This window comes from Megalops cyprinoides, chromosome 24 (genome assembly GCF_013368585.1).
Source record: "Megalops cyprinoides isolate fMegCyp1 chromosome 24, fMegCyp1.pri, whole genome shotgun sequence".
Taxonomy (NCBI): Eukaryota; Metazoa; Chordata; class Actinopteri; order Elopiformes; family Megalopidae; genus Megalops; species Megalops cyprinoides.
In genome coordinates, this window is record NC_050606.1 from 12,698,701 (window position 1) to 12,726,041 (window position 27,341).

The 27,341-nt window shown below is 39.5% G+C and overlaps 1 protein-coding gene across 1 annotated transcript in view; it reads right to left on the reverse strand.

Annotated features, from left to right (window-relative positions):
- Window positions 1-27,341, reverse strand: part of pth1r (parathyroid hormone 1 receptor) — a 135,064-nt gene that overhangs the window by 38,802 nt on the left and 68,921 nt on the right. The window contains exon 3 of the mRNA XM_036519555.1: window positions 9,641-9,743. Coding sequence (XP_036375448.1) covers window positions 9,641-9,743 — 103 coding nt within the window. The remainder of the gene's footprint in view (window positions 1-9,640; window positions 9,744-27,341) is intronic.

The following is a 27,341-nucleotide window of genomic DNA, read 5'->3' on the forward strand; positions in this document are numbered from 1 at the left end:
TTGGCCACTTTGTTTTAGCACGGCTCTGTGCGCGAGAGAATCTTGACCATGGAGTATGTGAAGAGGCAATACAGCAGAAGATGTTACGGCCCAGGTTATTGAGTATTGTTATAGATGAACTGCTCTGCGTTTTTTTTTTTTTTTTTTAAACTGGGCACAACCGACACCTGGTCTTCACGTGCATCATAACAACAAGGATATACCTCTGTGCACAAATTGAATTTGATAAACCCTAAGAGGCAGTTTCTAGCTCTCTTCCATAGGAATGTGGCTGCTGTAAGGCATCGGATGGGCTGTGCTGAGCACTGATCCAGATCAGATCAAATGCAGTACTGGGGTTTATGAGGATCGTGCTACCAGTGTGAAGAATGACTGAACAGCCATCACCTCCAGTCAAACCCAACACGGATAAACTTCATAATATCATAACTGCAGGGAGCCATTACTCTGGATAGTTCTCACTGTGCCCTAGAGTTCTTTCATTTTTATTAATATCAATTACAAGAAAAAAAAGCCAATGCAGAGCTATACCATTTGAGATGGTGCATGGTGCTTTCATGTGAAAGGCAGTTTCGAAGGGAATGCTGACAACAAAGCTCAGCTTCTAAGGGAAGGTGGGAGAAAGCTGTATCGCTGCAAAAACTGAACTAATAAACTACAACTCCAAGTATCCCCCAAAGACGGAGGGAATACCCCTTCCTTAATTTACTGTTTCAGATACTTGAACATGCACCTACTACTACATGGCCTGTCTGTGATTATCCCTGTGTTACTGCATGGGGAAACACAGTATTACTAAAAAGCAATACTCAATTTTATAGCACAGGGCAAACTACTGACCTATTACTGTGTTAAACAGCATGATGGTCAAATCAAGAGCTAAGACCACATTTGTTACACTAGTAATAAAAGCTGAAAAGGCATTGCAATGTGTTTACAGTAATATTGGTGGTATAATGGTCACCACAATAGGCATAACTGCAACACTTGCAAAAGTCTGCATTTGTGCAAAAGGCAGAATCTAACTCATTTGGCAAAGCTGCAGTTTTGGCTCTTTTTCCCCAATTTTGGTTACCCACACAGTTGCCTATAAGAATCAATTTTGTTTTGTGTTTAGAGATCGCTTCACTGGAGATGAGGGGATTTCATTTCACTTACAAGTAGAACAACTTTTCTCAACTTGTCATCACCAAACCATAGCTACACTAAACCAAATACTGTCCTATGTGTCTGTTAATCTGCAATCTAACTGCTGTGTGCTCTGTCAATTTAATTTGATAATTGCACAGCAGTTTGAGTCAGGGGATGCTGAAATTCACAAAAAGAGTCTGAGAAAAGAGGGGGTAAAAAAAATAGTATTATAACGTAACGAATACATCAGTACAATTCATTATAATATGAAGTTATTTTACAATTACACCAAACTACTGTATTGTAAAATGCTATGTGCTTTGCAACAACACATTACAAAAAATTCATGATTTTTGGATAATGCATGAGTGCTACATACTGTAAGTAAAGTGAACATAAATTGAAATATTTACAATGGTGCTACTTCACTTTCATCTTGAATAAGATTTATCAGGCATGTCAAGATCCATATTTTAAACCTACAGTATCAAGCTCTGGCTGGTTTTTAACCCCTAGTTATACAACAATTACATACTAAATGAGAAATGCAATATGATTGTTTAAGTTGCCAATATCCAATGTCCACATTTTAAGTCTCCTAAGACTTCAAAACATGCAAAGGAGTAGGATGGGAAGCAAACCCCTTTCCTAAAGAACAAATACCATCAGCTGATTGGGCTGGCCTCATTCAAACTTTATAAGTACTTATAACTACAGTTCCATACAGTGTGGGGGGGGGGAAAAAAAATCTTTTCCAAAGACATCAAACCTCCTCAGGTCTTTCAGTGTTTCACAGTGGAGTGGGAACATGCTCTATTTTTTAGCAGAGGTGATGTGCTTCCTCCCACCCCCTCCCCAATCTCCTCAACCATGCTATGATCAGAAAGACATGTGCAACCTTCCAAAAGGGGTCGCGACACAGCCACCAGATACAGCCGGCCCCTAAAACGCGAAAACCCACGTCATTGTATATGCAGGTCAGATCTCTGACTTGCTTACTCCTATTAAGAAAAGGACCTGACTCAGTCCACAGGACTGACCGAAGACCTGCCTGACCCCGGGCGCAAACGCTCTCCAAAATTGAGTGTATTCACTGTAGCGTAAACAGGCTGGGGAAAACAGCAGAAAAATAAACCTTGGCCTGCGAGATTTCTTGGTTTGTTGGCGATAGTTAAGTGTGCGGGGAGAGAAATAAATTACATCTCCACTGAGCGGGTTGCCCTCTTTTGTGAAAACTGGGCCCAGACTGCCAACCGAGCAACACATTTTTGTAATTAAGACATTGCATCATGCGCTGTGGAGTTAGTCTAGCGTCCAAAAGTGTGCCACTTCAAACAAACAGCATTTATTTAGGAATCGGACACTTTCCAGCAGCCTGAAAATGACATGCTCAACCTTCCAGTCAGATGGTTGGTGGAATCTCCCCGGTCGAAGATGGTTGTGGTAAACGCGAGCTGCTGTTGGCTACAGCACTTTGACGGATAAGTTTGCGTTTCTTGACAATAAAGTGAGGCAGGGAGGCCACTGTAGAAAGGCTGATGCTTCCAGCTGACTTGTTTACAACAAGACCCTCTACTCTGTTTTCATTACAGCATTCAACTGTGCGGCCATTGTGTCAATTCTTTTGGAAGAAATTATGTCCATTCACACTGCACACATTGCTGCTCCCTGCTTGCCACTTAAGCGGAGGGCACCTAGGTGGGAGGCCGGCCCTATTCTATTACATCATTTACTTGTTTAGCAGACGACACAAATGCGTGTAATTGCTAAGTGGTCAATCAGTTCAACAGCCTGGCTTGCTTGCTAACAATCCATGCCCATGCTGTGCCCTAAGCTACAGTCCCACCTTTTTGCATTCCTGTTTACTCTGAATCAAAACAATTGTCTGCATTTTAAGACTTATTCTGATTATACAGAAGTCCCTTTCCCTCTAAAAAGCTTCTGCCTCCAGGCTGTGCACCTGTGATTTCAGATCACACCTTTCTGTTTGTTTCATTTTGTTTGAGTCCTGATACGTATAAGTCTGAGTTGAATGAGTATGGATAAACCTTATAAATATGACTTTGTGGTCTTGATTAAATACAGGCCCTCATCGGCTATTTTCCTACCAGTGGATTCCTTTCGGATGTTTCTGATACAAATCCATAATAATGGACCCAGGTTATGAAGTGGGGCCAAATCTTTTTTTTTTTTTTTTTTTTTTTTTTTAAAGATACATTAGGTTTTAATTGCTCTGTCTCTGACAGTTGCAGTTGGCTGATATTAGTCCAGATGCTGTGTGTGTGTGGGAGGGGGAGAGAGAGCATTGCCTGGATGAATTCTTGGCATCAAATGGATGAAAATGATTTGAGGACATGTGTTTTTGAACAGATGTCTGAAGACATTAGAATCGGAGCGCTTGATCAGTGCCAAGTTGTTGTTAAATGAGCATTGCGTTGATGCAATTATGCCTTTTATTGATATTGACTGAGATGGGATTAGCATATGTCGGCTATTATAAATGGGATCAGGGAACGAGTTGTGTGCTGTTAACTGTGCATTCGGGCAGTTTTTCTTTACTATTCCGAAACTGTTCTGAAAGCTGGCTGTTGACACCACGGCATGAACAATAAGTCTGCAGGCATCACAGCTCATGAAGTACAATTCTTAGTTGTATTATGATAAATGAATTGTAAGTATTTTTCATTCTGTTTGGTGGTAGCCAAAGGAAAGATCACTGGTGATTTAGTTTCGTGTTAGGGTCTACTACCTCAGATGAAGGTTTGCCACCAGTTTGTTCTTATTGGCCACACATACAGAATCTCTCTGTGCTTGTGCCCACTGAGTTGACCTTAAAATCCACCTGACGAACATTTCCGCATATGCCACTGCTGAGAATAGGCCATGGAAAGCCGCAGTTACCTCTACACAGTAGGTAATGGCCACTATATTCCTGACCATTCTTGCTCACTAGTTGGCAGCTGCTTAAGTGTTCTCTCAGTCGTCATAACCATGTATCGGGGGTCACATCCTTAAATCTAAATCACAAAAATAGGGGTACCCATAAAGTAGAACAGGTACACCTCTCACACACCAGCTAAATATTTTAATGACTATGCTTCAATGGAAGCATAAAAGGGAAAAAAAAATCAGTGCCATGAAAACTTTGAACCAGGTAATGCGTTATGTGAGTGACTCATACACCTAATGCACAACCCAGCACTATCGCATTAGATTTTTTAAAAACTTTCTGCACTCCCAGTCTTACCCCGCTCTTAAGCAGAATTACAAATTTTCATCTATAGCGACAAGCATGAGATGTAATGGTTTTGAGAGAAGCTGCAGAGAGCGATACGGCAGAGACGTTTGTAAGCGAGGATCTGAAGTGTTGCAGAAATATTTCGATCTGCTGTGCTCTGCTATGGCATACGCTGTGCTGAACTAGTCTGCCAAAGCAAGCCTTTTTCAGAACGTTCCGTTACAATCAAAAGTGACAGATTTTTAAATTAAAGGATATTTCTACATCAAAAAATTATATGCCACCAAGGGGACATCACAACAATCAAACATTAAAACGATGACAAGAGAAATTGGAGAACTTCACGCTTATCAGATCTCATAATGCAAGACAGTGGATACCCTGCAAAGGTTTTACTTTCAAGGGGAACTTGTCATGGTCATGAAAGCTGATATGGTGAATGAGACTTACTTTTGCAATGCCTCTTATAGTTTTTCAAACTTTTTACACTTTACACATAATGAACCAACTAAGCAGTGATATTATTTGTTGGGTAGGACACATTAACTGATTCTGATTCACATGTAGCTAAGCTTTTGTCGATCACTGGTTCTAGTTCTGGACTCTGGGGCTACCCAAGGGCAGGATCTAGCATTCTGGTGCCCTAGGCAAGATTGCTATTGGAGTACACTGCAAAAAATAGCCCTTCAAAAATAAGAAATAAAATAATTAATACAAGGTGTGTTTTGCTAGTAAAAAATTTTGCTAGTGAAAAAATCTGCCAATGGAACTAGTGGAAATGCACAGATATTCAAGATGCACCATCTAAAAACAAGTTCTTGTAGCTCAAGGAAATTTTTGCTTGTTTGGTGACTGTGTCTTATATTAAGTGTAAAGAGATATTTTGACTTGAAGAGACAAATATGCTTGGTGAGATCTGGATTTTTTGCAGTGTAAAAAAAACATAAAACGCGCACACATGGCAACCCAAATGATTGGCAATGCACCAGGCACCCACCAGTAGAGCTTATAGCCAGGGCTGGCCCTGGGCTACTCGCCTTAGTTTGTGATATGCAGCTACCTATTCATTTTATATCCATTTTCATTTGGGCAGTTTGACCGTTTGCCAAACATATTAACGAATCAATCGCTGAGAGAAACGGGCCCGACAGGCGTAACGCAGGCTGGACAAACCCTTTTTTTAATCTAATTACCTGGCTCCCTTCACTGCCAAATCCCTCATACAATCTGACACACTCCTGTCAATAACACTTTGTGATGCAATATGAGCTTGGATTGGTGACTGGTCCTAAGCACAACAGCGAAGCGATTCTGGATGGATGGCAAAGGGGGTGTTTTTTTCTTTTCAAGTTTCCTGTTGGTTATGGTTCGGTTATTTATCTATTTTTTCCCTTTCGTGTTGCATTCTGGCAGCCAAGGAGTAGTTTGAGTGTTTGGCGTCCAGTTCCATCACATACTTAACCGAGGGAAACGTAAACATGCACACAGGCCGGGTGAGAGGCCGGAGTTGTCACGTTTCGGCACGCGCTCATAAATACAGATTTCGTGTGTGTGTGTGTGTGTGTGTGTGTGTGTTTTTCTTTTTTTCTTTCACACGTTTCCCCCGATGGGATTATGCTCATATGGGCAGAGCAATGCGAGAATAAGATCCGGACTGTGCAGGAAAGCGGTGGGGTGACCTTCACCATGGAAAAGTGCTCAAAGAACCCTGCAACTCCATCTTGCCAGCTTTCCACGACAACACGCAAGCCATGTCAGCGGGCATTAGGGGTGATGGTGTTCAGATCGAGCCACGGAGAATGAATGCATTTCGGGGGTATGGGGGGAGGGAGGGACACTGCAAAATGTTAATGTCGGCAATCATTCTAATCAAACTGCCATGAGGGGATGCACACTGTGACATTTCGCTCCACAACAAACTGCAGAACCTTTGTTTTTTGAAAACACTCTCCAGGTACTGGCTGCTGTCAGGGCATACAGAGGGGTTTAAAATGCATTCCTGTCAGTAGAAATTGAAATCTGTGCACTGTCGTTTCTGCCCCAGGAGGATTGGGGGGGGGGGGGGGACACTGTGTGGCAGCAGAACCAAAGCGAGCAATCAGCACTGCCCTTTTGTGTTGCGGGAATTGAGGGAATCCCATTGCTTGGTCAAGAGGCTTTGGTCAAGCAAACTGAGAGCCCCAACAGGGAGTTAACACTGGACGTTCCTTTACAAACAGCCCAGCGGGCGGCTACATCACCGAAAAACTAAACGTAATATATGACACAGCTGGAAGGAGGGGGTGATGAGGCAGGCACAAATATGACAGGCCCCTGTTAATTTTTGAGTCTTTCATCTGCAATTGCGTTGGAACAAACATCTGACAAAAAACAAGAAAAAAAAGGGAGAAAAACGCAGTGAAACCGCAGAAAGAGCAGCTGAGGTCTGCATGCAAAGAGAACCTCAACCCACCTCTGACTTACAAATTGCACCCTTGATGGCTTGTTTGGTCATGGCAAAATGTCCCTGGCACAGGAAAAAGCCAACATCAAGTATTGGCTTTGTAATTTGCTATTGGCAGGGCATCACCGACCTGATTTCCATACGTTTATTTACTTTTGCTTGACATCTGTGAAAATGCAGCCTCCAAAGGAAATGATATGTTCACTAAATCTTTGAGGATGTTTGAAAGACACAGGTTGCATAGAATTGACTGTCAGCCACCCATTGGCAACATATGAAGCAATGGCAATACAGCATTTGTGATGCCTTTTTTGACACAGCGAACGTCACTTCAAAATTCGAAACTCTAATGGTTCTGAGCTGCTGCTTCCAGCACATGGCATAGCCACTTCAACTGCTTTGCTAAAAAATAAAATTTTTCTTTTTTCTGTACATCTTTAAAAGCCCTTCTGTGTTCAGCTTGTGAGTTCTGAACAGTTGTCTGGTCTGTGTTCACAACGTTAAATGGTCACCAGTATGGTTTACATGTTGACTTAAATCCTTTAGCTTCTTGATTGTTAAATCCCCAGTTAGTGAGTGCTTTCACACTATCCAGAACAATCAAACAGGAAACACATGGGAGTGGCCTAATGTCAGATTGGCAAATGCAAGTCTTTATATCACAGCTTTCTCCCTCTTGATATATCTCTTGTTCATATTGGATGTGCCATCCCCATGATATCAATCTTTGATAGATATTTCCACACTGGGATACATACATACAACATTCCCATTATTAACATGGCACTTTTTCTGTAAAAAAAGTCATTTTTCATTCTTAAAAGACTGGTATTTTACCTCACTAATGAGAAAAGTAAGACCACTGATTATATCCATCAAGTTTTAAGGCTTTCAGACAACACACAAACTTTCACATGAACGTCACATAAAATAGGCGGGCAGAATACAACACATGAATAAAAACCCCACTCTTTCAGCATCCAAACTACCTCTGTCACTGCCGCTATCATTCATCACCACCTCAGAGGGAGTTAAACTGTGCGTATCATGCCATAAGCTCACTGTTTATGGACCACCTTGGATCACAGGTCTAACAGGAGTGTATTTGTCCAATGATAAACATTCGGTCAACAACAACTGCAAAGGTACATGGTTTAAACTCTGGAAAAAACCACTAAAACTGGGAAATGAGGGGCAGCGGCACTATCCTCTTGACCACTGTTCCACATGATATACTACTTTAATTATATCATACTTGTAGCAGTTATCTGGATTATATGACCGTACACGATTATATTTTACATTATAAAAGCATTGTCTGATACAGCATTAGATAATGTAATACTTGATACACTGCAGAATTGCAGAGAACTGAATCTGAGGCTGATCGTTTTTGTTTACTGTAGTTGTGGATAACAACATTAAAAATGTTAGCCAACTGGCTAGTAAAATTCAAGGAACAGTGCCAACTGCAAAACTGAACTAGCACTCAAAAAAGAAAGCTAGGATATCACTGAAGAACTGTACTAATACTGCAAGATGAATACTGTTATGCTAGCTAGCCAGAAAATACAAAGCATACAACTCTAGTATGCTTTTTCTTATTGTAAAATAACCTTTGGACAAATCCAGCTGCTGGATGTACATTCAGGAATCTTAATTCCAAATTGCCAAAAACTCCTACAGCAAAGATTTATTAGAAGGAAGGATATTTGTTTTAAACTCTTGTCATATTGGTTTGACAATATCTGAGGGAAGTTCCAGCTGATTTAATAAATGCTTTGAGCGATAGTTATGCAAAGTAAGCTGGATTTTCGCACAGCTACGCATTGATATATTCAGAATCCTACAGGCCATGTACTGTCAAACTGTACAATTACACATGCATTCTCATTCTTTTTTCATCCGCTTGCTCTGTGTTGTATCTTTGCTGAAGTTCTTCTTTGAGGATTATTCCTAACTTATTATTGCTGCGGAACACATGCTAATTTGAAGTTTTTGACAGACATGCTCATATGCAACCTCCAGAGACTGTAGAAATCTTCAAATTATGATTGCCCAACCGCAGTGCTCAATGAAGCAGAAGTACATCATGTTCTGTTAACCAGTCTTGCCGGCAGCATAAAAAAGTGTTGCTAAGGGACTGAAATTCAATAAGATCTCAGGTTAGAGGTGAACTGGACACCCACATTTTCCTGACCAAGATCCTCAGCCGCCTACCTGGCGTTTGTGTCAATTCAATCAGACCAGCCCCCCTTCACCGGCTCCCTCCTCTGGGACACAGCACGCAATCTAACTGTCATGTTCTTTCATTCTCTAGTGGTGCTATGGTCTGTGGGTCCATCGCCACCAAATTAATGGGTACTCTTAAACCAACCGATCGATGGCTCAAAAGACACAAGTGCGTTTTCTGCTACATGAATGTAGGGAGAATCTCAAAGAAGGAAAAAACATTAGAGCCTTAAAATGGATGCGTTTTTCCATCAGTCATTTCCATTTTTTTTTTTTTTTCCATTGGGTTATGGTAAACATTTCTTCGGAGCCCACGAGTTCAGTCTCTTTAGTCTCCACACAAAAAAACTGGGGCGGCAGTGTAGCATAATGGTTAAGGAGCAGGACTTGTACCTGAAAGGTTGCTGGTTCAATTCCCTCCTGGGGCACTGCTGTTGTACCCTTGGGCAAGGGACTTAACCCAGAATTGACTCAGTAAATATTCAGCTATATAAATGGTTAATATGTAAAAAAAAAAAAAAAAAAAAAACTTGTAACCTGTGTAATTCACTCTGGATAAGATCGTCTACTAAATGCCAATAATGTAATGTACTCACCTGACACTTTGTGCCTGGACTTGATAACTCTCTCACACTTGCGTTTGGCATTGAACAAAAGATAGATCTGCTCCTCTTTGGTCAAAACGTCATCAGCATCTACCTGCAGGGAAGAACACAAAGCATAAGCTCACAACCAAAACCGAGGTGGTTGCATTTTTAATAAGGGGATCTCTGCAGTACAAATAAGTACTCCACAATTACATCAGCATGGCAAAACGTATGATCGCTAAAGGAACAAACAGCAACCTCGCAAATCCAATATTATCAGCAGTTATTCTATTTTCCTGTATGGCTTGATTGTGCAAAACAATTCTGAAAGGCCACACGCTCAAAAATGAATACTGAAATGTTCTTGTCACAGCTGTCTTATACACACACAAATATAATATAATATGTTTTATATATGTATGCACACCCACACACACACACAACTTTAGCAACATATCTGTGACCTTTCTAAAATCAATTCAAACACATCACGCCACACTTCATGTTAGACACCTGGGTCAAAATAAGATGAAGAGAGGTTTTGGTTGGATGCACCAAGCTTTTACAAATAAACCTTGCAATGGGCCTCTGACTTGGTGTGCCCAGCTGAACACTTAACCCCAGGATTAATTTCCAAACATGCATTGATTTCTTCCGCAATCAAATGCAAGCTCCAATTAGATACTGTAAATAACAGCACATTTAAACACTTTTTTTTCCAGAAAAGAAGCCCTGGGTGCCCTTCAAGTCATTCATGTTAATGCTTTACTTCACCAATCCAAGGAAAATGAACACTGGCCTCTGTTACCTGGATTAGTTCAGCTGGCAATTGGCACTGGGCAAGAGTACCACAGCCCAGCGGTAACCTGAGCCAGAAATACCTTCTTTGCTTATTTATAAATCCAAACAGTTTAAAGACTTGATGACAGATGAATTGAGTTAATTAACTCTGTCCGCTCTATGTATTCTTTATGAATGGGATTTGCCTGGTCTTTGAAGGATTTAGGACTTCTACTATGTGCTCTGCCATGGAAAGTATTTCTACATATTTTCAAGGTAGCCTGTGTTTGCAAGCATGTTTTGTCTGAAGGGGGGGGGGGGGGGGCTCAAATACATTTAATTGGCTTGTACATCAAAAAGGCACTTTTGTTATGCTAACAAAATGTAGGGATATGAAATCTATTCAGTTAAATAAGTGCTTCTTCAGAATTGCAACTCGCATGCAAATGCACAGGTATGAGCTGACTGGAGTGGACTGAAGAGGTATCGCTTGATCAATGTTAATGCAAATTTTTTATGTATAGCTGGTGGGATTGCACAGAATAGCATTTATTTAATTAAGGAAGGGAATCCCACAGCCCAGCATTTCCCAAACCTCTCCTGGAGGACCCCCTTGTTTTAGATCTCTCCCTGCTCCAACACAGCTGATTCAAATGATCAACTCGTTATGAACTCCTGAAGCTGCTTAATGACAAACTGATCATTTGAATCAGCTGTGCTGGAGCAGGCAGGGATCCAAAACATGCAGGACAAGTGGTCCTCCAGGACAGGTTTGGGAAATGCTGCCATAGCCTACCAGAGCCACGGTGTGGTAGTATTCCTTATTTTTAAACGCACCATTTATTTATTAACTGTGAAAATTAATTTAATGGAATCCAGTAATTAACCTTATTTCCACTGAAGCCCCAGTATTTTGTTTTACCTTCATTTGAAATTACTTTTTTTCTTATCACTGTAGAGCATTCCTCCTGGCAGTTACACATGTGAAAGGGAAAATTATTTGCCATTGATCATATTTTCCCACAAAAATGCAAAAACCCTTAACTGTAACAGCATACCTAAATGGACGGATTTCTGTAACCGTAATTGCCCAGATGAAAAACTTCTTCAAATTCTCAGTCCAATCTTGCTTACAAGGACACACTGCAATCTATTAAATAGCAGTTCAAGGTTTCTGGACCTTAAGAGACAAGAATCCGCTCACAGTAGCCATTAAAAACAAATGAGCTGCAAACTCTTAAACCAAATTGTTTTAATAAAGAATATCATTTGAACCACACAAAAATCACAAAATCAAACACCCGTGCATAAAATGTCAGGGGTTCTGCCAGCCTGATGATTCCGATCCAGTGACTCTCACTCCAACTACCGGAAAACAGAAGGCAGTGCATGCTACCCTTTGGCCATAAAGAAAGTTATGAATCCTTTTTTTTTTTTTTCCTCCTCTTCCTCGTGAATCACAAACAGCTGCCTGTTCTACCCAAGAAAACGAGAAATCGTCCCAACACTGCAGGGCTCAGAGACTCTGGGATGGATGTAATACCAGCTGACATTCAGGGACCCTATACTTGCTTGATGGCTTCCCCAGGAGAGCACCTGCACTCAGCCAGATGCATTATCAGCCCCACAGTGTGGCAAAAATCACATTTTGACCAACCTCTCCCTTAAAGCTTTGAATGAGGAGCGGGGCAAAGTCACTGAGGACTCTGTCCTCTCAACCATCCGGAGATGAGACCACAGCATATCACAGGAATGGAGCATTGACCTATTTTCCTCCTGCCCTATGTCTTTCTGAGACTCACGCAGCATTCCCTCTTAACGAATGCTGTTACAGGGAATGCCGCCGCTGGCATTGCTGACACGCACTACATTGTGTAAGCTGTGAAGCTGCCAACATCTTTATTTCCACACTCAAACAGTCCACACAGCTTGGCTCTTTCAAGTTCCCTCCGGGTGTATTTTTAATCCAAATAGTATCAGTTCCATACCTTGCTTAGGATCGCAGCTGGAATGCTGCTGATCTATATCACCGAGCGCATTCTGCACCGGGCGCTAATCAGATATGACAATCTTGGAAAGGAGAGACAGCCACTCTATCATACTCTGACGCATGGTACATAAACCACCTCCCTAGTGCCCCTAGTGGCAGCACTGTGCCATAGTCAGTGGTCTCCAGTCCTTTCCTTTCTCTGGGTATTCTTGGCTCTCAGCACAGTCTCCACCCTGATAAAATCAAAACCATTACCAAAGTCCCTAAATACTCATTTAACACCCTGTGCTCTTTGGAACATTCACACTGGGATAAAAGTAACTTTTTCCAAACGCAGAAATTATTTTCATTTTGAAGTTTGAAAGATTATATATGCCTAAGTTGTTTGGGAAAAAGTGTCTTTGTTATATGAATACACAGAATAAACAGTTTCCCACATTCTGTAGTATAATTTTACTGGATCACATCTAATTGCTTGTGGGAGCAAATATTTAGGGGTAAAATGCCACTTGGCAGTTCCTAAAGAATTTTGTTTCGCTTGCAAAACCGCCACAAAGATGGATGTAAAAAAATAAATAATTCACAATTACTGTGATCGACAGCAACCACAGTCAGCTAGACTAAATCAGAGTGCTCCATCATTGACTTTAATTTGCCAAGCTCGGTTAGTTTTTCTATCGTCTACATCCTGACTTTTGAATAAGTCTCGGTCACAAATGCTGACCTAAAACCTTCTTGGGAGCACAGGGATGTGTACAGACCCTAGCTGGATGAATGGATTGGCAAACGGTGTCAAGTCTGTATGCATTTAAAATTGGGAAAATGGAAACAAAGGTGCTTAAACCCCTGACAAAAACAGATGGGTCGAATTTGCCTAGGGAGCAGTCACTCTTGACTAGATGACCTCTTTGCCTTGTTGCAGCATTTTAGGGGGATATGAAGTTGTCATCCTTTGTGCCACAGCAAAGTTCCTTCTGCCAAGTCTGCCAGTTTTTTTTTTTTTTTTTTTTTAAATTTCCAACCTTTATTTCCTGCCTGCACAGAGATGGGCTACAAACCTGGTTTTATAATATCAGTTGAGGGGTGGCAATGTAGCATAGTGGTAAGGAGCAGGACTCTTAACTGAAAGTTTGCTGGCTGTTGTATCCTTGGGCAAGGGACTTAACCCAGTGAATATCCACCTGTATAAATGGATAACATGTAAAAACTGTAAACTGTAGAAGACGAGCGTCTGCTAAATGCCAATAATGTAATGAAGGTGGGAAGAGCAACTTTCCTGCCAAACAGAAGGAAGACCATTTACAAAGCATTCTGCCAAATGCAGCTCTGTTACACCTGCTTGTTCAAACATGAGGAAAGCGCTCTGTGCAACTCTGCATTAAACTTTCCTTCTCTCCTGGTTTCTCGTGCATGTGAAATCTGAACAAAGGTCCTAAAAGGTCTGTTTATCCAATGCTGAAATGAAGATGAGGAGGACTGCGTTGTAGAAGGATGGAATATCTAACGGCACCTTAGAGCTCCTTTTGTGGTGAAGTGAACTGTTGATGTAACTAAACTGACATGTCTCTCCTAGGACTTTCATACATATTTGTCAGTTGTCAGTGCCTTCACCCTTTCTTGCATTGTTTTTTTCATGTATTAAGTTACTGTCCCCTGTGCAAATACAACCCACAGTGTAGAAACATGGCAGGCAACATGCTTCATGCTTTAAAAATGGCAGTTGGTAATCATAAGAGGAACACCTTATGATATAGACAAACCTACGGTGCAGAGTGTCTTTGTGACTCAACACGCCCCAGACAATAATATGCAACAGTAATATTCTGCTTTTATTTTAGTTTATAGCTTGGTTGCAATTGCCAATTTTCAATATAACACCTATGTATAGCATGGGATGATGTGGAAGGATATTTCAGCAGTTTATAATAGAGGTAAAATGGTACACCACTGCTTTCAACCAGGGTCTGCCAAGTATCATGCTGAACACTGAGGTGTATAATTTTTTTTTTTTCCCCTTGAACTGCCATTTTAATGTCAGCAAAAATGACTTGCAAAAATATCAAAATCAAATATCAAAAATTTCAATAATACAGCAGTAAACAGGGTCACTTACATTGATACTATTACCTTACTTTGTAAAAATATTTGTTTTGTTGGATGCAGAAAACATTTATTCAAACACGAGCACAAAGTGAGCGCTAAGGGAACTGAACTTAAACAGCAGGCTGTTCCAAGGCCATACCAGCTCACTACTGACCTCAACCTTAGCTACTCCTTCCGTTGGTTTTTTCAAGCCACACAGTAGCACAATTCCGGGCCAAAAGCGCTGTTCTAGTCCAAATGCACAGAAAGGATTGAAACTCTTTTCTGTTGGCTTCAGTTGGAGATTTTGTTAGAGCTGTGGTCCTGTCTTCATTTATACTATTTAAAAAAAAAAGCCCTGTTGAAAATCCCTTCTCCATCTGATACATCTTTTAGTTCATTTTTATTATTATTAATTCTGTTCTTTAGCAAACAGTGCTATATTTATTTAAACAACTTTGACATTATCCACTGCATGGTATTTAGATTTAAAATATCTCTCCTACAAAGTGAATGCATTTGCTTTACACCCCCCCCCCCCCCCCCAACAAAGGAAAAAAAAAAACACAATCCTAAAGGTAGAGAGAAAATAAAATGTGCTGTGCTGTGAATTCAGTAGAAAACAACAATAGACTATTTTAAGGCTTGCAGCACTCCACAGGTGACCAATAAAGTAGCTGTTTATGGGAGAGTGGAAAGATTGCATTTTATTATAAACACATTTTTGGGTCACAGCTCATAATGTTTAGCGTTTTAATACTATAAAAAAATCTGAAAGCTAGAAGACTTTACAGGAGCTGTAAAGTCATGATTAATTACTTAAAATGCTGTATTACTGCATCCACAAAGCAACATGGGAGTTTACACAGGTTTGCTGCCCTCTCCAAGAGAGTGCAGCAATGGGTATCCTCAGCTTCACCCATCTGCCTCCTACCTAGTTTTTATTCTTCAGCATTTTGTTCAAGGCTAATTCAAGGCTAAGTATTATCATTTGCATCTACAGTGCAACTGTGCACATAAAGTATTATTTAGCCCTCAATTCTACCTACCACTGTATACCTTGGTCTTAACAAGAAAAAGGTGACTTACACATTCATACAATGTTATGGATAATGCACATTTAGGTAATATTGAATTGAGTCCTTAGTTTAGCCATCACTTTATTTACTTTATCTATCTGTAAGTCGATTGAACATACATGTTCCAGCTACTGCTGCTCATATTGTTGTCCTCTGCCAGTAAATAGCAATGACCGGATGCTATTTAACTCTGTTAAAGCTATATCTCATGCTTCCAGCACATTGCATTGGCTACTGGCTGAATGATTTACCTAATGGTGACAATTTGGCCTGTTCTTCCTCCTGCTACAAAAAATTAAGTCTCTGAGGTCTATCAAAAATGCTGATATTTCACATGTATGTTGATTATGTAAAACCATTTTTGGATAGACCTTGGAGTCTTAAAATTCTGTCCACAATTATGAAAATATTCTTCAAATTAACTGGCCCTATGCACTTTCAATAACCCATGTAAGTCATACTGGATAAGAGCCTCTCCCAAATGCCTGTAATGTAATGTAATTGTCTGTCTCTATTTGCGTTTCTTTGACAGACAACTTTTGCTTTCAGTTGCAGAAGAAATGCATCAAAGGAAACGGAAACATTTCCTGCTTTTACTCATTATTTCAAAGTTTGAAATGATCCTAATTGGTGACTAAGAACAAAAGCTAAAACAGTCCCAGAGGACCAAGACTGAGAAATGCTATTTGAAAAACAATAATGAGCTGGTTACATAACCACAAATGTGGAAAATGTATTTTGATTAATGGGACAGAATGATTCCCGTTCACTCGCCCACAAAAGTGCCAGATAGGTTGAAAGATCTTAAGTGAATGACCCTTTTGTGCGACATGACATCAGATGCATTGCTGTATATTGACATTGTTGCATAATATATAGTTACACACTAACGGCAATATTGCCTTTATAAATTAGGGTCATCTATCAAATGCTGATATTAATGCACAATATATTGACTGCAAAAATTTAACCAGATAGCTAAAACCCTACTACAAATGGAGTCCACCCACATTACTCATTGTCATTTGAATAATAAGCAATACCTTTATTCAGAAGCACAATCTCTGTTACTGCTCTTAGTTACTGCTCAATATGACCTTTCGTTTCAGGTAAACCATCGAGCGAGCGTATGCAAGACGACAGAGGTCATTTGATTTGAGGGAAGCGTGCATGTATGAACACATACACATGCAGAGTGCACTCAAAAGTGCACACGCAAAGAGCACACCTGCTGCCGCTATGTCAAAAGTGTTGTGGCACTCTACATGGGTCATGCAAATGCATACACCCAATGACAATTATATATAAAAAAAGAATATACACAGATGTCACATTCCATAAGTGTCAAGCCATTTTGCTGTCAGACAGTTGGGGAAAAAAATATTTGACACTTAATTGAAACCAAATGTTGGGAACTAACTTTCATAAAACATGCAGGTTTATTTGCATGTTTTCTATATGTCAGAATACGTTCATTTTTTTTTTTTTTTTTTTTTTTTTTTTTTTTTTAACTGTCATGCTTGAATTGATTTTTCTTAACCAAAACTTAATTTTGTCTACTTTTATTTAACATACTATTTTAAACAAATCTATAAACCTTTCCATACTTTTTGCCTTCAAAATGAAATGTTTTAGCTAGACTGCAACTGGCTCTTGGGACTGTGTTTCATGCATAAAATTATTTTGAAAGGGTTATACATTCAGCATTCAACCCACAGCCTCTAACAACTAATATTCTTTGGCTCTACATGTGTTGGTAATGTACATATTTAATGTTTCTCAAAATATAAATGAGGTGTTTCAAACATGCCTCACTAAAATTCATATCATGAATGGTCTCTCTTTTATTTTGGTGCTGAAAGGTTGACTTCCTCTCAATCAAAGCGTGCAGTCTTATAATGTTTATATATGATAATGAGACAAGCATTCCGTTCGGGTACGTGTAATCCGTAATTTCCAATGTTTCAGAAAGGCAAGGTTTTCCCGATTAAACCCTTGTTCTGTAACATCAGACTTAACAAACCACATACTGTGTACAAGCAGTACCTTTGCTATAGCAGATTGCATTATGAGCTCTAAAGATCAAAATGAAATCAGACAAAAGTCAAATGCTTTTTTTATTGGATTAAGGCAAAAAGGCAGAATGGCAGATGGATGTTTTGTCTTAAAAGATTGGGAGTGATTTTTAGCAATCCATGGCCAGTTTCAGTGTGTGTGTGTGCGTGTGTGTGTGTGTGTGCGCGCGCACATTTGTGTGAGGAGGTGATCTAAGGTCAGTCACAATGTGTTTTCCCTTAAATCAGTTTTTGTTTTTAATACACTTGTTCAGTTCTATTTCTAAAATTCTAAAACGTGTGTGACACTTCTACCGTCATCATTTTGTGTAAAACGTGCATAGTTTGGCATGACTGACACCCACATGAACATATGTGTGGAAAGTGTATTGCTACTGATTCCCATGATTGTTGAGAGCAACAGAAAATGATAACATTGATAGGGCTTGTCATCTGAATGCGTTTTCAACCATATCATTGATTGATTTGCTTGGACCAAAGTGCAGAGTACATACAACATGAGAGATTACACACAATATGAGCATGAGGAACAGTCACGCTCCCTGCCCTACAGAGACAGCTCTGGTATATTTGACCTCTTCCCTTTAATCAGAGCAATTCTGCTTACATTCTAATTACATACCACCTCAGCTGCCAAAGTTCACTTTTATGGATTTTAGTCAGAGCCTTAACGCTGGAAATTGGCTATGGACTCCATGTAAATCCATCTGCCCCTAGTGGTTTGTGAAGTATCTGCATGGTCTGCAGTGATGTTGTTGGGTTTTTTTTTTTTTTTTTTTTTTTTTTTTTTTGTCTTTAGAGACAAGAGCTGAAAAATAGAAAACCTTACTGAGCATTTAAAAGGATTTATTATTGGTCCCATCTAATATCTTTAGGCTAACATACCTAGTTCAGATGGCCACAACACTGTAGACTGTTTCAGAAGCTTACACTGTGAGCATTTTAGTCTAATGACAAGCAGTGCAACAGCTTCTAAACTGTAACTTCAGGCATGTCGTCATCCTGTACAAATCTGCTTTAGATCAAAGAATTGGAAAAGAGTCTTCATGTGTCAGTTAACATTAAAAGCAGATTAAGTTTTTAGTAAGATTAGTAAAAAAATTCACTTCAAATTGTAAAGCAATAAGTCAAACATACCAGGAGGGTACCAGTTTTACTGGAATGCCAAAAAGTAGTGTAACTTTGTTCGGCCTCCAAAACTCTGTCGTGGTTTACTTGTTAAAGAAGTAGATGTCAGCTTATTTTAACAAGTGGTTCACGCCTTAATCAAAGAAGTAGATGTTAGTTTATCAGGTAGCCTATACCTTAAGAGGTAGACACTTCCTGTAATGTCATTACCTTAACTGAACAATGGCATACATTGGATGTATGCATTAATGCTTACATCCCTTCCTGCTTCAGTAATTTAAATTTTTCCCAAATGAATATAACAATTTACTTTGTGAATTAAATTGTAATTTGCCCTCCTTATGATCTTTAATGTCTAATAAATTTGATGAACATTCATGGCTACTCGAGTTTACATTTAGCTTTCCATTTGAAAGCCACAGTTTTGTAACCTTTGTATACTGTATGTTTATAATATACACAATTTTTTAGTCATCAATAACTTCAAACTTTGCTAACTGAGGTGTACCTGTTGTGAGTCATGCACCACACATGTTAGTTATTCTATATTCAACACCCAAAAATATCAAAGTTTTGCATGGAAAACAAATTTTCAATACTATATATTGTCTTGGATATGAGGCTCAAACTAGATCCTGATTTATTCAGGTTACTCTTTAGCCACCATGACAAACTCAGCTTAAGAACAATTAAGTATTAATGATCCACCTTTTCATTTCCATTTAAGAAACTGCTCTGCAACTGAATTCTATTTTGCAAACCTTGCAACCCTGACTAATTAACCTTTCATCAAGTCTTTAGTTGATTAATCTACCCAATTAAGATAATAATCCCTAGGGCCCTTAGGAGAAGCACTGCAAAGACTCACCAAAAAAGCATCACTTGTTCACCATTTGAGAGATTCTTTAAATGAATCAGAGAGTTGTTATCATTTGGCCATGTTATTATGTAATTATAGTTCTATTAAGGCAGGCTGCCAGTGCTCTAAGTCACAGTCAAGGACAACTTTGCCACACAGGCGATGGAACACATTTCAGCAAAATGTTTCCGCACAGACATGGAGCCTCAGAGAACGTAACCAGCAGAAAACATCTTCACAGTGAGGAGGGCCCAACGTGACAGTGCGAATGGGTTTTCGGAAAACCAGAGCTTTCCTCATTTACCCCCAGTCATTTTTAGTGCTGAGGTTTGTGGATTGATGATCAGGCCATAAATGTGTCCGCAGCAAGGGCCTGATTTGTAACTTCTAAGCCGGAATTTGCTCCTTTTAAAGTCATAGTGTGGCACTGCAAATAAATGGGTCCCTCAGAGTCGAGATGCTTTAAACCGTATTGGCTTTATCCATCAATATTTTCACTGCTTTCAGCCTTGAAATAAGGAAGTCCATTCTGAACCCTGAAAGGACTTACAGAGGGAAGACGTTTATGGTTTTGCACTGTAAACAACCACAGACGGAACAGCATTTCCCCACAAGTGAACCAGGATAGATACAACCTGTTTACTATGCTGTGCTCTGCCAACGCAGAATATTCCATGCTCTATTCCAAAGCCGTATAGATAAATCACAACAAGAAAATCATTGACAAGCACAGAAACTCCGGCTACCAGATGAACTTCTTTAAAAACTTTTTTTTTCTTTCTATTTCATAATTCATCCAGTCACATTCTCTATTTTGCTCTTCAATTTAAATTCCTGTTTGCCTTAATATGGAAGAATACATAACCAATACATCTCTTAGAGATTAAATATGCTTGGTTTTGGACTCCAGACCACTGCTCCTAACATGCGATTGGGTGAGAGTCACACACGGTTATACTAATAGTGGGGGACTTTTGATTCATCTACAACATTAACTAAAAGTACATTATAGTATAATTCATATTCTGTTATGAGTCATGCATGCTGTCAAGGACAACTGTCCATCACTGCATGTGTCCTTCAACCATTCCAATTGGATGCTCATATTTTACCAGTTTTTCAGTGTGATACTCGATCAGTGTCACTGGTTGCTCAATACCAATGTTCTTGTTGCTCCTGTGGTATATTTAAAGCATCCTGTCTTGACAAGATTATTGATCTCTCTGGATAATAACATCTGCCAAATTGATAGATAAATGAAATTAACTCATTGCAATGCAACACACACAGGTTTGAAATATAATGCACTTTATAGACAATGTGCCTGAAATGCAGATGTTCCCTGGTGATGGAAGGTGGTATACGGATCTGTTATTATTGTTGTTATTAAGTGATGCACTGAGACTTTCTTTGAATACCTGATGCATACTTTTTAAGCACTGATATCTGTCCTCTTGAACCAAAAACTGTTTTGTGCTTGACCAAGCTACACTGAACCCTTCCTCCTTTGACCAACAACTTAACAACATGTGTTCATCCACTCAACACTGTGTAAGTACACACTGTAATTATAGAAGGATTCCAATGAGTAGTTCATAACGCAAAACATTGCCTAAAAGGGGCTCATAGATAAAAGTTTGTATTTATTTCATGTTTTTGCAGCTATGTCACATGTTTGGGTGACAAGGTGGACAGCTGCCATCAGCAGGGAAAAAAGCAGTAACTTAAATTGATGGGAACTAGGCATGGGATTTTCCTATAAAAGCAGTTGTTCTGCCTGCGTAATTTTCAAATTAAAACCATGTGTCTGTGTTCCAAAACAATCCCATACAACATAAGCTCTCCATCAATAATGAACCCAGCTGTCAGCGTGGTCCTCTTATTTTCCCTTTTCATAGATTCTGTATTTTCCCATATACAGCATCTGTGTTTCAGTTCTGTATTGTAAGACTCAAAGGCGGAGTAAAACAATGTGCTTTGCAATGCTGTGCACTTTGAGCTCAGTCATGTGATTTGAGAATAATCTGATTTCTGGGGTGTAAAAACATAATGGTACTCCGTTTGCATTTCAGGTCAAGTTCAAGTAATAAAACCTGTGAAATCTGGCTTTTGAAATCCCCCCCAAGCAATCGTATGTAATTCAACAAACACAACAGCAACGAAGAATAGAGGAAAATGGTCATATAGCTCCTCTTCCGTCATCTGTCAACTGATTTCACAGAACTACAGCCATTTTAAAGCAGACCCTGGTAAAGAATTAGCAGTTTTATCCCAAAGTTAACAATAAAATGTATGTGTGCAGATAGGATTATCTGCTGTGGCTTACATGATTTAACAAAAACACAGATGTCGTCATTTATTGCAAAGATAGTATTAAGGATGAAACTGCAAACTGTGTTCATGTTGTCTAGGATATATAGTATCAAGATTGTGACTATTAATATGATACATTAAAATAAAACTGGGTAAAGGCTTTTCTAAAATCACACTGGCAAACATCCAGTTGTTAATGTTGAAATGTTTAATGTTAAAACACTGGAAGAAGGCAATGAGGAGGCCCAGACAAATACCAACAGGCTTTGCTGTGACATTCAACCGCAGGGTCTCTGAAACATTTCTGAAACTCAAACGTCCTTGAAATGTCTACCTCGAGACCTCTCCCCAAAATTGTAGGTGTTTTGCTCTGAGACAAGTGGCAGCCACCTGTTCTGTCAGCCCTCTTGACTGGAAGGATCAGAACGAATTTGTCGGGGGCGGGCGGTGGGTGAGGAACACTGTTACTCTGAGGGCCTGCTACCTTCCCGATAATCGCAGCTCCAGGGTGTCCCTGAGAGTGCTGTCAACCGTGTTCGCACTTTGAAAGAATGAGCAGGTTATCGACTGGGTCCGCTCCTGCTGAGGCAAACAAGGCTATGTGACGGATCTGTCCCATGCAGCCAGGTGATTACGGGGCCTGCTGGGAAATTACATTGAGCAAATGTAATGGGAACGCTCCCGAACGGCTGAAGCTATGGTGGACTCCGGTGACCAAAAGTAAAAGTAATTTATTGCATTCCCTGAAAGAATGTGGAAATTAGTTCAGCTGCACCAGATGGCATTTCTATGTATGTGATAATGACCGGAGACACTAGAGGTGGGTTTTGGCCTCTCTTATTCCACAACTGCCAACTGTAGTCAACCTGTGGTTGCATTGTTTTGCGGGATTACCACATATGTAAGTTTGAAAAAGATCAACTACTAAGATCAAGAACTACTGCTGTCTCTCTTACGCTACATGATTATAACTGTTAAAATGAGACTGATCAAAGGTATTTAATTGGGCTTAACCTTAACTTCATTTGTATGTTTTGTTATGTTGTTGTTTGTGACCTTTATTCAAAATTATAACATCACTCACATGCAGCCATTTCCTTTGGTCTTAATTTTGTGTGATGATGATAATTTAAGCTGGCACACACAGCTAATCACACAAAATGATCACAAACAGTTTGACGAGAAAATGTAGTTTAAAGGTAAGCTTGTAGCCCTGCATATTACAAGCTCACAATCCTGCACTACTGACCATGAAGCTAAAATATGATGTATGAGCGTGAGGATATCAGGCTAAAGCAGATGTGGCCGTTTTCTTGTCCAAGATGTCGTACAATAACTGTGATTACTTCATGTAATTTCATGAGCACTCTGGACACACCGAGACTATAGGTAAATTCAGGATGGGACACTATGAAGAATGAATAAAAATGCACGCACAAAACCTCCCGTTTACATGTTGCAAACCTGTCTGCAAAGCTTCCAGCACATGCTCCAACACTGGCAGTGAAACATTGCACTGAGGGCTGTTCATTGTTCAAGATCGGCAGTAAGACTCAGAGAAAAGATAGTGCCTCTTTTCATCTAGAACCAAGGTGTAATTTTGGATTAGGCCTTCCCCAGAGGAGGATCATGGGTAATTAGTCTGTGCCTCACGATTATTTTTGAAAACTATTCCCTCTCCATTGGCTGAACTCCCAGCCACCAAAGTAAACACAACTCTCACAGGGGAAGCATGCACATTCTTATTTACAACATTTCATTCAAAATACAGTATTCTTTTTGTTAAACTCTCTTGGCCACAGTCCAAAATGAAAATTAAAAAAATATACACTGTATAAATATACACTGTTTTTAACCATTCCAGCTTTACCCCAACCCACCCCCACCCCCCAACCCGAAGAAAATTTAACTTAACATTCATTTAAATCCTGTTTGTTTTCAGAAATTCTACCTCAAGGACTGAAACAAAATCCTCCCTTTTCAAGGAAATCGTTTAATTAATATCGAGCCTTGCAGTCTTTAGGATTAAGTGATAGCTGGGGTGATATCCGCCTGCCAGACCGTACCAATGTATGCCAGTGTTAAGTAAAATCACTGACACTTTTCATTACCTACTGAAAGCCAAAACCACTTACTATGCACAGAACCAGAGGTCTCAGAAATGTAGTAAGGCCCTCTATTTATTTTCACTGGGTTCATAAGTTCTCACTTAAACATGCATGGTCACACAAATAAAATATTCCCATATAGGAACTGTAATTAAAGGACATGATTTTGAATCAGCGTACATTTTCAGGACTCCAAGTCAGCTACTTATAATTATTATGGTGCCATATGCTTCACTGGGTGAACAATCCTGGATGTTTCACAGATGTTGCTGCATTTAGACAGCAAAATATCATGTGCCAACTGAGACCAGATATGTAAATGTGCATATTAACATACCGATTTTACCCTGAAATCCAGGTTAAAAAATGAGCCATTTTTTCACCATCCATATGCAACCAAAACGCAAATACACCAACACAAATAAAGCCGATGAACTCAGTAAATATCGTACAAAACAATCACATATTTGCTATGTAAACATGTATAGCATGTGTTCTTATATGTGCATTTATTTTTCTTTGTATTAGGATTTCAGCATATTGCCTTCATGTTCTCAAGCTATAGCCTTATACAGTATATGAATGACAGGGTAATGACTACTTTACTGTCCTTCAGAGGATAAAGAAAATAACAGGGATACAGTTGTCTTAAGTTACAGTGAGAGCAGGCACACCACACTTAGGAGTACTGACGACATTCTTAGTGCAAATAGAGAGGTCACAGATTAATGGCATTAATCCTCTAGTAAAGACATAATCAACTGTTTATTTCTTTGAAAAAATACATCTGGATGCTGTGTCGTCGTCTTCTCAAATGGTGCAAAGCAGATGGAATGCTTTTAAGATTAAAACTAATAGACAGTTAAAATAACAAAGAAAAAAATGCTGCTGTTACGAATGGATCACTTGGCAGTAATGAGAACTGTGTTCAGTTCCAAAGGAAAGCTACAACATTAACTGAGATCTGCAGTAGCTGAAGCATTACTAGGAAATACTGTACACACAAACAAGTCATGTACAAATAAAAGCAAGCTGCAAGAAGCTCAATGAAAGAATAGTATGTAAATGTTGTGTGTTGTTTCTTAAAACAAAGGGATTAGGCTTGCCCTATGAATATGCTTTAACAATGATATAAACATAACTGAATCCTAACCTTATATGTTGTTCATAAGATCCATTTCGGAAAAACATGCAAAGCATGATATTAATTACAACATACATCAAACAAAAAAAAAAAACCTCATTTGCACGAGTCCTAGCAGTCCTAGATTCCCACCTTCCACTCCAGGCCTGCTCCTCCACTTTTCACCCCACATGTGCACACCCCAACCCTAGGTGTACACACAGGTGTATGCGCTGATGTTGTTATGTGGAAATCACATTGCTCCATCAGGTTTTGAAAACATGTCCTAGAAACCTACTGTTGCTGTGCAGTCTTATTTCTTCCAATAAAGTAAATACTTTTTTTTTTCTATTACACTGACTCACTCACTGCAGGAGTATTAGAAAAGGAGATCCCATTATTACAAGATGACTCTTTTTATTCCTGTATGCCTGCACTTAAAAACACACTTTCGAGGGCAATATTTTAAGATCAGCTGTGTCCCTGAGGAGTCAGGTTTTGGGGGAACGCTGTAAAGAAGCATTGAGATTGCGCAGTTGCGTCTTCTGTTTTCATTCCAGAAACTTTTCTGCATTCCAGTAGAGGGTGTAGTAGTTTTCCAACACCCTTGGAGTAGTATTTGCCAGAGTGAAACACTTATCTGGCATACAGTAAATTCCATTAAGCATGTTGTATTGTCATACTGCATTTGCTGTGAAACTGAAGGTTTTCTGTGTATTTATCCATATGTGTGTCAGTTCAGTTCATGCAGATGAAAGGGTGACACCTCTGTTTCTTCACTGACTGCTGTGTCTTTAAAGTTGTTGAGCATACAATAGAAGGTTCTGGTAGAGTAAAAGGTTAGTGTGCTTCCATGTTATGAGGCTTTTCGTTGATGTATATTGACCTGTGAGGTTATTGTAATGTATTGCTTATCTCAAAGCACTACCACAACATGGAGAAGTATGAACAGTTTATCAAACACTTCTGCTAGGGAAAATTTTTCTTAATACCATACAAAATGAATTCACTTACAAAATGAAGTGAAGTAATATAAAAAAGTGATTTTGCTTTTCCTCATAATTGCAAAGTTAACACATACAAATTACAGTTGAAATGTGACCTGACATTCCACTTGTGTAGGAATAATTCTGGAGGGGGGAGGTCATTGCTGTTCATTGCGTAGGTGTTGATGGATGGTATTGGAGTCAGCATATTGTCCCGAGGAAATGACAACACTTGTGGTAGCAAATAAACTCTCCTAAAAATAGTTCTCATGGTTACACAATAGACTTGTCCACACCAGAGAAATATAATCTGTCCCCACATCTAGCTACATCCCAAGTAGTACCCTTCGGCCAGGTCAGACCCAAGACAGAATTTCTGCAACTTCTTTGGTTTTAAAAAGATACTGATGGAGCCAGGGATCATTTGAGTGCTCTTGGACTTCAAGGAAAAACAATGATGAGCTTTGATAATCCTTGACAATCCTTGACAAGGCTGACAACAACCTGAGAAATGAGAATGTCCTGCAGTGAATGTCTGGATTTCTACATTTTTTCATACATTCCCAAGGGTCGCACATCAGAGTGGATCTTTATTTTTTTTCTTCTCTCATGCCCAACTTCTCCCTCAAGTTAAACTTTGACACGTGTAACTTGCTTGACGTGCTCAGTCAAATGAATAGCAAAAGCATTTGTCTAAGGACCAGGTGCGCCTTGTATAACATGCAGAGGCTGACCATCGCAGCCGGTCTTCACAAATCTGATGTGACACCAACATCCGAACTGGTCTTGTTACATTTCTATTTTTTTTTTTCTTCTGTGGTATTACCTGGGGCTTTGGAAGTACAGAGTGATGCAAAGCTGACGCGACAAAAATGTGTTCAGAAGGTATGTCTGTGGTGATGGTGTGGCATGATCCAGCACTTTCTGAGTGCAGCTAAGCAACGGCTCGTCCCACTGCTTAATAAAATGCAAAAGACACCCCTGGACAAGGCTAATGCTAACTCTTCAAGGACTTCTGCCACACAGCGGTTTCAAAAAGAGCTGTTTTGCATTTGAAGTTTGTCACCTTGTCATGGTGACATACTTTCTCCTCAGTACTTCCTCTGTTTAATGAACTCTACTAAGTATTGTTTTGTTATGGTTTACTTTGCAGTAGACTAAAAAGTAAAATGATTTATTTTTGATAT